Below are 11,639 nucleotides of genomic sequence, written 5' to 3' on the forward strand. Positions count from 1 at the left end.
TGCATCTATTGAGAGTATCATATGGTTCTTGTCCTTTCTTTTATTAATGTATTGTGTCACACTGATTGATTTGCAGATGTTGAACCACCCTTGCAGACCAGGAATAAATCCTACTTGGTCACGGTGAATAATCCTTTCAATGTACTGTTGGATCCTGTTGGCTAGTATCTTGGTGAGAATTTTTGCATCCGTGTTCATCAGCAATATTGGTCTGTAATTCTCCTTTTTGTCGGGGTCTTTGTCTGGTTTTGGGATCAAGGTAATGCTGGCCTCATAGAAAGAGTTTGGAAGTTTTCCGTCATTTTTATTTTTTGAGATAGCTTCAGAAGACTAGGTATTAATGCCTCTTTAAATGTTTGGTTGAACTGTCCAGGGAAGCCATCGGGTCCTGGAGTTTTGTTTTTTGGGAGATTTTTGATGACTGTTTCCGTTTCCTTGCTGATTATGGGTCTGTTCAGGTTTTTCTCTTACCATTTCTTCCAGATTGCCTAATTTGTTGGCAAGTAGTTGTTTATTATACGTTCTTAAAATTGTTTGTGTTTCCTTGGTGTTGGTTGTGATCTCTCTTCTTTCATTCATGATTTTATTAATTTCGGTCCTTTTTCTTTTCTTTTTGCAAAGTCTGGTCAGGGGTTTATCGATCTTATTACTTCTTTCAAAGAGGTAGCTCCTAGTTTTGTTGCTATATTCTACTGTACTTTCGGTTTCTATTTCTTTTATTTCTGCTCTGGTCATTATTAATTCTCTTCTCCTGCTGGATTTAGGCTTTCTTTGCTGTTGTTTCTCCAGCTCCTGTAGGTGGAAGGTTAGGTTGTGTATTTAGGACCTTTCTTGTTTCTTGAGAAAGGCTTGTATCGCTCTATACTTCGCTCTTCAGGACTGCCTTGGCTGCATCCCAAAGATTTTGAGCAGTTGTGTATTCATTTTCCTTTGTTTCCATGAATTCTTTTACTTGTTTGTTAATTTCCTGGTTGGCCCATGCATTCTTTAATAGGATGCTCTTTAGAGTCCATGTTTTTTAGTTTTTCCCAAATTTCCTCTTGTGATTGAGTTCAAGTTTCAAGGGACTGTGGTCTGGAAATATGCAGGGAATGATCACAGACTTTTGGTACCGGTTGAAACCTGATTTGTGACCCAGTATGTGATCTCTTTTGGAGAAAGCTCCATGTGCACTGGAGAAGAATGTGTATTCTGTGGCTTTAAGATGGAATGCTCTGAATATATCTGTGAAGCCCATCTGGTCCAGTGTGTCATTCAAAGCCCTTGTGTCCTTGTTGATCTGCTTAGATGACTGGTCCATTGCAGTGAGTGAGGTGTAAAAGTCCCCTACTATTTATTGTATCATGTTCGATGTGTTTCTTTAATTTTGTTATTAGTTGGCTTATGTAATTGACTGCTCCCATGTTGGGGCATAAATCTTGAAAATTGTTAGATCTTCTTTTTGGAGAGACCCTTTAATTATGATAGCGTCCTTCCACATCTCTTATGATGGCCTTTGGCTTAAAATCTAGCTTGACACAGACACTTCTCCAATGAAGACATACAAATGGCTATCAGGCACATGAAAAAATGTTCATCATCATTAGCCCTCAGGGAGATTCAAATTAAAACCACATTGAGATATCACCTTACACCAGTTAGAATGGCCAAAATTAACAAAACAGGAAACAACATGTGTTGGAGAGGAGGTGGAGAAAGGGGAACCCTCTTCCACTGTTGGTGGGAATGCAAGTTGGTGCAGCCTCTTTGGAGAACAGTGTGGAGATTCCTCAAGAAATTAAAAATAGAGCTTCCCTATGACCCTGCCATTGCACTCCTGGGTATTTACCCCAAAGATACAGATGTCGTGAAAAGAAGGGCCATCTGTACCCCAATGTTTATAGCAGCAATGGCCACAGTCGCCAAACTATGGAAAGAACCAAGATGCCCTTCAAAGGACGAATGGATAAGGAAGATGTGGTCCATATACACTATGGAGTATTATGCCTCCATCAGAAAGGATGAATACCCAACTTTTGTAGCAACATGGACGGGACTGGAAGAGATTCTGCTGAGTGAAATAAGTCAAGCAGAGAGAGTCAATTATCATATGGTTTCACTTATTTCTGGAGCATAACAAATAGCATGGAGGACAAGGGGTGTAAGAGAGGAGTAGGGAATTTGGGTAAATTGGAAGGGGAGGTGAACCATGAGAGACTATGGACTCTGAAAAAACAATCTGAGGGGTTTGAAGTGGCGGGGGGGAGGTTGGGGTACCAGGTGGTGGGTACTATAGAGGGCACGGCTTGCATGGAGCACTGGGTGTGATGAAAAAATAATGAATAATGTTTTTCTGAAAATAAATAAATTGAAAAAAAATCTAATTTGATAAAAGGATTGCCAGCCCAGCTTTCTTTTGATGTCCATTAGCACAGTAAATGGTTTTCCACCTCCTCACTTTCAATCTGAAGGTGTTATTGGGTCTAAAATGAGTCTCTTGCAGACAGCATATTGATGGGTCTTGCTTTTTTATCCAATCTGATACCTTGTGTCTTTGGATTGGGAATGTGGCCCATTTACTTTCAGGCTAACTATTGAAAGATATGAATTGAGTGCCATTGTATTACCTGTATCATCATTGTTTCTGTACATTGTCTCTATTCCTTTCTGGTCTATGACACTTTGGGGCTCTCTCTTTGCTTGCAGGATTCCCTTTAGTATTTCTTGCAGGGCTGGTGTGGAGGTCACAAATTTTTTAATTTCTTTCTGTCCTGGGAACTCTTTATCTCTCCTTCTATTTTGAATGACAGCCTTGCTGGTAACGTATTCTTGGCTGCATATTTTTCTGGTTTAGCACCCTGACTATACCATGCCAGTCCTTTCTGGCATGTCCTGAGCTGCTCTCTGGATTTTCTCTTTGTCTCTGAAATTTGCAAGCTTCACTACTATATATCAAAGTGTTGGCCTATTCTTATTGAAATTGAAGGGGTTTCTCTGTGCCTCCTGGATTTGAATGACTTTTTTCTTCCACGGGTTATAGATGTTCTCTGCTGTAATTTCTCAGATATACCTTCTTCCACACACCCTTTCCTCCTCTTCTGGGATCCCAGTATTCTAATATTGTTTTGCTTTATGGTATCACTTATCTCTTGAATTCTCCCCTCCCCTTGAATTACTGATCCAGTAATTGTTTATCTCTCCTTTTTTCTCAACTTCTTTATTCTCCATCATTTTGTCTTCTTTGTCACTACTTCTCCTTTCTGTGTCATTTATCCTAGCAGTTAGAGCCTCCAATTTTTAAAATTTGAAATAGTTAATATTTATTAGTTAATTATAGCTCAGTAAGTGTGTAAAAGATAAGTAGGGTTTTATTTCTCCATTACCCATTATGTACGTGATGAATTTTTTAAAATTTCTATTCAATTAGCTGATATATGATATATCAGTTTCAGATATAGTGTTCAGTTAACCATCAGTTGTATGTAATACCCAGTGCTCTACACATCACATGCCCTCCTTCATGCCCATCACCCAATTACCCCTACCCCCATCCCACCTCCCCTTCAGCAAATGTCTGTTTCCAATAGTTAAGAGTCTCTCATCATGATTTGTCTCCCTCTTTGATTTCTTCCATTTAGTTTTCCCTACCTTCCCCTATGATTCTATGCACTTTTTCTTATATTCCCCATATGTATGAAACAATATGATAATTGCCTTTCTGTGATTGACTTATTTCTCTCAGTATAGTACGCTCTGTTTCCATCCACATCAATGTAAATTGTTAAGCGTTCATCCTTTTTGATGGCTTTGTAATATTTCATTTGTAATACACCACATCTTTTTTTTAAATTTTTTTTTCGATTTATTTATTTTCAGAAAAACATTATTCATTATTTTTTCACCACACCCAGTGCTCCATGCAAGCCGTGCCCACTATAATACCCACCACCTGGTACCCCAACCTCCCTGCCACTTCAAACCGCTCAGTTTTTCAGAGTCCATAGTCTCTCATGGTTCACCTCCCCTTCCAATTTACCCAAATTCCCTACTCCTCTCTTACACCCCTTGTCCATTTCAGTGAGGGGAGTGTTAAGGTCCCCTACTATTATTATATTATTCTTGATGTGTTTCTTTGATTTTGTTATTAATTGGTTTATATAGTTGGCTGCTCCCATGTCGGGGGCATAGATACTTAAAATTCTTCGATCTTCTCTTTGGACAGACCCTTTGAGTATGATATAGTGTCCTTCCTCATCTCTTACTATAGTCTTTGGCTTAAAATCTAATTGATCTGATATAAGGATTGCCACTCCTGCTTTCTTCTGATGTCCATTAGCATGGTAAATTCTTTTCCATCCCCTCACTTTAACTCTGGAGGTGTCTTAGGGCTTAAAATGAGTTTCTTGGAGGCAACATATAGATGGGCTTTGTTTTTTTATCCATTCTGATACCCTGTGTCTTTTGATTGGGGCATTTAGCCCATTAACATTCAGGGTAACTATTGAGAGATATGAATTTAGTGCCATTGTATTGCCATTGTATGTTACAGACTTCTTTTCCCGGGCTGCTTTCAGGATTTTCTCTTTGTCACTAAGACTTGTAAATTTTACTATCAGGTGACGTGGTGTGGGTCTCTTCTTATTAATTTTGAGGGGCGTTCTCTGAACCTACTGAATTTTGATGCTCGTTCCCTTTGCCATATTGGGGAAATTCTCCCCAATAATTGTCTCCAGTATACCTTCTGCTCCCCTCTCTCTTTCTTTTTCTGGAATCCCAATTATTCTAATGTTGTTTCATCTTATGGTGTCACTTATCTCTCGAATCTCCCCTCATGGTCCAGTAACTGTTTGTCCCTCTTTTGCTCAGCTTCTTTATTCTCTGTCATTTGGTCTTCTATTTCGCTAATTCTTTCTTCTGCCTCATTTATCCTAGAAGTGAGAGCCTCCATGTTTTATTGAACCTCATTAATAGTTTTTTGATTTCAACTTGGTTAGATTTTAGTTCTTTTATTTCTCCAGAAAGGGCTTTTATATCTCCCGAGAGGGTTTCTCTGATATCTTCCATGTCTTTTTTGAGCCTGGCTAGAACCTTGAGAATTGTCATTCTGAATTCTAGATCTGACATATTACCAATGTCTGTATTGATTAGGTCCCTAGCCTTCGGTACTGCCTCTTGTTCTTTTTTTTGTGGTAAATTTTTCTGCCTTGTCATTTTGTTCAGATAAGAGTATATGAAGGAGCAAGTAAAATACTAAAAGGGTGGCAACAACCCCAGGAAAATATGCTTTAACCAAATCAGAAGAGATCCCAAATCGTGAGTGGGGAGAAGGAATAAAAAGAGGTTCAAAAAACAGAAAGGAAAAATAAAAAGGAATTAAAAAAGAAAACGAATAAAGAAAAGTATGAAAAAGAAAAAATATATATATTAGATAAACTAGTTAAAAAACGTTAAAAATGAAAAGGGCCAAAGTTAAGAAAAATTAAGAAAAGAAGAGAAAAAAATGAAAAAAAAAATTACTTTAACTGCAAGACTAATAAATCACAGGGAGAAAGCCATGAGTTCCGTGCTTTGCTTTCTCCTCCTCTGGAATTCTGCTGCTCTCCTTGGTATTGAAACTGCACTCCTTGGTAGGTGAACTTGGTCTTGGCTGGATTTCTTGTTGATCTTCTGGGGGAGGGGCCTGGTGTAGTGATTCTCAAGTGTCTTTGCCCCAGGCGGAACTGCACCGCCCTTACCAGGGGCCGGGCTGAGTAATCCGCTCGGGTTTGCTTTCAGGAGCTTTTGTTCCCTGAGCGCTTTCCGTAGAGTTCCGGAGGACGGGAATACAAATGGCGGCCTCCTGGTCTCTGGCTTGGAGGAGCGGAGAGCCCGGGGCCCAACTCCTTAGTGCGCCCTCAGAGAACAGCACCCAGTAACTCCCGTCTGCCTGACCTCCGGCTGCACTCCGAGCTCACCGAGCCTGCGACCGGTTCAAGGTAACCCCGAACTGCGAGCTTACTGTTGGCTCTGTCTCTGTAGCCGGCTTTCCCGCTCCAATACCCGCAAGCTCTGTGACACTCAGACACCCACGATCCTTCTGTTTCCCTGCGAGGCCTGAGGTCATGCTGAACCCGCGTGGGCTTCGCCCCGGTTTAGCCTCTGGAGCGATGTCCCTCAGCGGAACAGACTTTTAAATGTCCCGATTTTGTGCTCCGTCGCTCCGCCGCTTGCCGGGAGCTGGCCCCTCCCCCCAGGGTCTATCTTCCCGGCGCTTTGGATTCACTTCTCTGCCAATCCTACCTTTCAGAAAGTGGTGGTTTTTCTCTTTCTAGAATTGCTGTTCTTCTTCTCTTTGATCTGCCGATGGATTTGCAGGTGTTTGCACTCTTTAGATAAGCTCTCTAGCTGATCTCCTGCTAGCTGAAGTAGTCTCAGTCTGCTACTTCTCCGCCATCTTGACTCCTCCCCGACCACATCTTCTTTATCCATTCATCTGTTGATGGACATTTGGGCTGTTTCCACAGTTAGTCTATTTTGGAGATTGCTTCTATAAACATTGGTGTCCAGGTGCCCCTTCAGATCACTATGTTTGCATCTTTGGGGAAAATACCTTGCAGTACAATTACTAGATCATATATTTAACTCTTGGAGAACCTCCATACTGTTTCCAGCAGTAAAGCCTCCATTTTTTTTTTATTGCATCCCCTTAATAACCTTTTGATTTCAACTTGGTAATATTTTTGTTCTTTTATTTCTCCAGAAAGGGATTCTCCAGTGTCTTTTGTGCTTCGTTCAAGCCCAGCTAGTATTTTTATACTTGTTATCCTAAACTCTAATTCTGCCATTTAGTTATATCCATACTGATTAGGTAACTGACAGTCGTACCACCTGTTCTCTTATTTCAGGTGAGTTTTTCCATCTAGTCATTCTGTCTAGAGAAGAATAGAAAATGAGAGAACAAAATACTAAAATAACAACAACAACCCCAGAGAAATATAATCTCTATAAACCAAATCTCTATAATCTTTATAAACCAAAATAAATAAATAAATAAATAAAATAAAAATTTAAAAAGCAAGAATATAATCAGACAGGTGATGAGAACAGAGCAATACACTAGATTCTGGGTATATTTTGGTCTGTTTCTTAGAGGAAACTACATCCCAGAATTGTAAAGAAAGAAAAATATATATATATGCAAAAATAAATTTAAGCACTATGAAAAGATAGGATGTAACTATAAAAATTAAAATTAAAAATGTTAAAAAACCTGAGTTGATAAAATGAGAAATTGGTTGTAATGGAAAAAGAAAAAGAAAATTAAACTTGAAAGTTTAAGGAGCCACGGATTCTATATAGTATTTTCCCCCAGCACTAGAGTTTTGCAGTTGTCTGTGATTCCTTAAACTTGATCCTAGCAGGAAGTTCTTGCTGATTTTCTGGGGGAGGGACCTGTTGCGCTAATTCTCAGAGGTCTTTGCCCTGATGGTATTGCACTGCCCTTGCCAGGGGTCCAGGCTAATTTAGGGCCTCCAGATTCCTCTTTGTGGCTTTCGTTCCCTGCTGGTTTTCTGCACTGCTTGAGAGGATTAGAATAAAAATGTGAGCCTCCCAGTGTCCAGCCCTTGAGCTGAAAGCAGGCACCCTCCACTGTTCAGTGTGCCCTCACAGAAGAGCTGTCAAACACTCTCGTCTCCCTGGTTTCTGTATGCACTCTGTGTACACCCAGCCTTTGAGCATTTTTATCTCAGCCATGCAACCCCCTTTGGAGTATCTAAACTTTGCAGTCTTCTGTGGCTGAATTCATGCCAGTCCTCTAGGGGGAGGGAGGAGGTCTTGTCCTGGTTCTTCTGCATGTTTGGCCCTGCTCTGAGAGTGGTTACCCAATGGTCTGGGGTTTGTGGTTAATGGCAACACTGAGCTGAAAGCCCCCTCCTCCGCTCTTTGATTGCAGCTGGTTTCCCTGCTGAAACTCCTGGGAACTCTCCCATACTCAGGCACCCCATTCTGTGTGACCCCGGGGATCCCGAGATCAGGCAGTTCTACCTAGGATTCTACCCCACTTCTCCACCTGAGTGCTTTTCAAGCAGGGATGTCCCTCACCAGATTATACGTATAAAAGTTCCTGTTTGTGCTCTTGGCTCACGTTATGGTCTGGGATCAAGCCCCACCACTGGGCTCCCTGCTCGGTGGAGAGTCAGCTTCTCCCTTTGTGCGTGTGGTCTCTCTCTCTCTCTCTCAAATAAATAAAATCTCTTAACAAAAAAACAAAAACAAAAAAGTTCCTGTTTGCACACCACTACTATATCACTTTCTGATAAGCAGTCTATGCATCCCCCCAACAATTTATCTTCCCATGTATCACCTTGGATTCATTTCTCCACTCCACACCTCCTACCTTGCAGAATGTGGTCACTTTTCTATTTGTAGAATTATCACAGTTCTTTTCTTAGATCTCAGATTGAGTTCACAGGTGTTCAGAATGATTTGAAAGCTATCTAGCTGAATTCCAGGGACTGGACAAAACTATGGCCCCCTATGCCTCTGCCATATTCCTCTTCTCCCAGAAATTACGTATATTTAATAGACCAATATTAATTGTACTTTTTATCAGATTTATCTAAATAGTGTTATATCTCTTTCTTCTGTTACCTAAGATTAAAATAAGTAGGGATTTATTTTATTTATGTGATTATCTTTCTATTTAAGCAATCCCTAACTTAGTTTTAATCTCTAATAGTGTTATTTTAAGTTCACATTTCATAAGCTATATATAATTCCTACAATTATGTGTCTTGTTTAACTTGAACATTATAAATATTTGACTTATTTCAGAGGCAGCAAGAGTTGGAAAAAAATATAACTAGAGAACTAGAAGAAGGTATGTTGCCAAATTTCTGAATTAAGATGGTCATTGATTTCTGAAATAAACTATGAATGGTAAATCCATTGCTTTCTATTGTTTGGATAATAGGTACTATGTTAATTTTTTTAATATATATATCTAATAAAAATGTAAAACATAAACATAATGAGGAACATACTTATTCCTCATTTAGTCATCATTTTTCAGACTTAAAAAAAATCTCCAAATGTCTATTTATATGTTATTTCAAGCTGTAATCTTCCTTCACTTCTGTCATCCCTCTGGAACTGTCAACCTGAATATGAGGACTTTCTTTTTTTTTTTAAGATTTTGTTTATTTGACAGAGAGATCACAAGTAGGCAGAGAGGCAGACAGAGAGAGAGGGAGAAGCAGGCTCCCCACTAAACAGAGAGCCCAACGTGGGGCTCTATCCCAGGACCCTGGGATCATGACCCGAGCCCAAGGAAGAGGCTTTAACCCACCGAGCCACCCAGGTGCCCCTATGAGGACTTTCTTAAATCCTTATTTCTGCTAATGATATAAAACCAAAATTTAAAAAAAAAGAAAAAAAGCAGTCTTGTCTTAGGTGATACTTACTTAAGCAATTATAGTTCAAATAGCCGTCACTTGACAGGTGACATTTAAACCTCCAGTCGTTGATTTTGTCATTGATTTACCTTTTGCCATTGGATAAAATTCCAAGCTCCATACATGGAATAAAAACACCCACATCAGTTTGGTTCTTGTCAGATTTTTCAGCCTTCTCTATCGCTAACATTTACCCTACTCTGCTGCTTTGCTCTTGCACCTCTTCAGCATTGACTACTTGCAATTCCACAAGTGTTCTTCCTCACTCTCTGTGTATGTTCTTTGTATATGCGTCTTCCCTCCACCTGGCATGCTTCTTCCCTGTCCTTCAGGTATCAGCTTACATATCCCCTCCACCAAAGAGCAGACGATATTCATAGAAAACTAGGGTTTTCCTTCTGTATGTTCTTATGTTCAACTCTGAAAATTGCCTGTTTGATTTTTTCAGTCTGTTGTACATGATTGTTCACGGGTGGGCTCTGTTATCATCTTGTAATGAGAAAAACAGAAGCTCTGATATTTATCCACAATAGCAATTACCTCAGTGGGCAACTGTGAGCAAAATAGATTTAAAAGTAATCTTGTATTTTATATTGTAGTTGTATTAGATGTTTTTCATTCTTCATAACACTCATAAAGCTTCAACTTTGTTTTCTTAATAACTTTTAGTTAAGAATGAAGTATTTTAGATAAAGACTGATTAATCTTTTAATTTTAGATTAATTTTTAATTTTAGATTAATCTTTTTCTTTTCAGGTGCTGCTGAATTTGAATCAGGCTCATCTGGTGGGACCACCTATTTAGAATCTACTTTTGAAAGTCATATAAATTGTGATGACGTACTGAAATCACACAGAGAATACTCAGAGTTTCTGAAGAAAAAGTATAGCATCTGAAACATAAATAGTAGAAATTTATTTACTGGATGTTTATACAACATTTTAATAGTTTCCTATTAAATGGATGATATGCAAAAATCTTTCTTAAAGGAAAATATTTTTGGATCATGTGTGTAATGAAAGTTTATATAATATTTTAGCTATGTTTCTTGGTAGCTAATTAACTTTTAAGCAGATTTTTTTTAATGTGGAAATCAGCATTATTGGGTTTTACATGCTTCAGGCTGCCCAAATACCAGCTTTCTAAACAGCACCCAACCAACCAAGTTTTCATGAATACTTCAGTCTTGTTAATTGAGAACTTTTTGGTATTTTCCAATTTTTATTACTACATATGAACCTAGAGATTTAGACAGACATTAATTTTAAGACAAAGAGTCTTAAAATTAGAAGAAATAAAAAAGAACTTTTACCCCAGAACCATTTGCAAGACAATTTTTAAATTATGCCTGATTCCCATAGCATTTATATCCTACAAGTCAGTACATTCCACATAACTACTGTACAACCTTGACAATCAGACAATTCCAATACAGTTGACCCTTGAATAATTGCAGGGGTTAAGGGCACTGACCATTTGCAGTCAGAAATATGTGAATAACTTTTGACTCCCCAGGCACTTGAGTACTAATCTGCTATTGACCAGAAAACTAACTTTTACAAAAACAGTTAATTAGCCTAAATTTGTTTGTTATATGTATTCCATATTATATTTTTATAATAAGCTAGAAAAGAAAGTGTTATTAAAATCATAAGGAAGGGGGGACAAGATGGCGGGGAAGTAGGAAGAGGCATCTTTTCAGCCTATACCCCAAAGTGAGCTGATTACCTACCAAAGAACTCTGATCACCCATGAAATCAGCCTGAGATTACACGTCTGGATCTCTACAGGGGCAGAAGATGCCAGTGGGCAGGTAAAGCTGAGTGGGAATGGTAGACTGATATCAGAAGATAAACAGAAGGGGGAGGGAGCCACCAGAGGTGACCGGTTGGAAAGTAATACCCCAATCAAGTGAGAGTGCCCTGCGTCTGGGGACCAGCATTAACTTAGAGACTGGTTGAAAGCACTCCAAAAGAGCAAAGGATTGCAGGGGGAAATTGTGGGAATCGGGGTGGCTAGGGACAGGGGCTTAAGTCCCCAGTCCCAGGACAGCCTCCCCTGGTGCTGAGGCAGAGAGAGTGCGGCGGGGAAACCAGCTCTTGGTCCCTAAGCCGCCAGCACACCCGAGAATGCGTGGGGTCCATTTCCTGTGAGGGGATGGGAGCCACGCTGGGCGACAGAACATGGAGCCCTGCTATAGAGTCTGAGATACTCCCCTGAGAGAGA

The 11,639-nt window shown here is 39.6% G+C and overlaps 1 protein-coding gene across 1 annotated transcript in view; it reads left to right on the forward strand.

Moving 5' to 3' along the window:
* Positions 1–10,390, forward strand: part of LOC122891046 (ankyrin repeat domain-containing protein 26-like) — a 114,144-nt gene extending 103,754 nt beyond the window's left edge. The window contains exons 30-31 of the mRNA XM_044226426.1: positions 8,794–8,839; positions 10,170–10,390. Coding sequence (XP_044082361.1) covers positions 8,794–8,839; positions 10,170–10,309 — 186 coding nt within the window. The 3' untranslated portion in view covers positions 10,310–10,390. The remainder of the gene's footprint in view (positions 1–8,793; positions 8,840–10,169) is intronic.
* Positions 10,391–11,639: the final 1,249 nt, after the last annotated feature.

The sequence above is a fragment of the Neovison vison genome, chromosome 12 (assembly GCF_020171115.1).
Source record: "Neovison vison isolate M4711 chromosome 12, ASM_NN_V1, whole genome shotgun sequence".
Lineage (NCBI taxonomy): Eukaryota > Metazoa > Chordata > Mammalia > Carnivora > Mustelidae > Neogale > Neogale vison.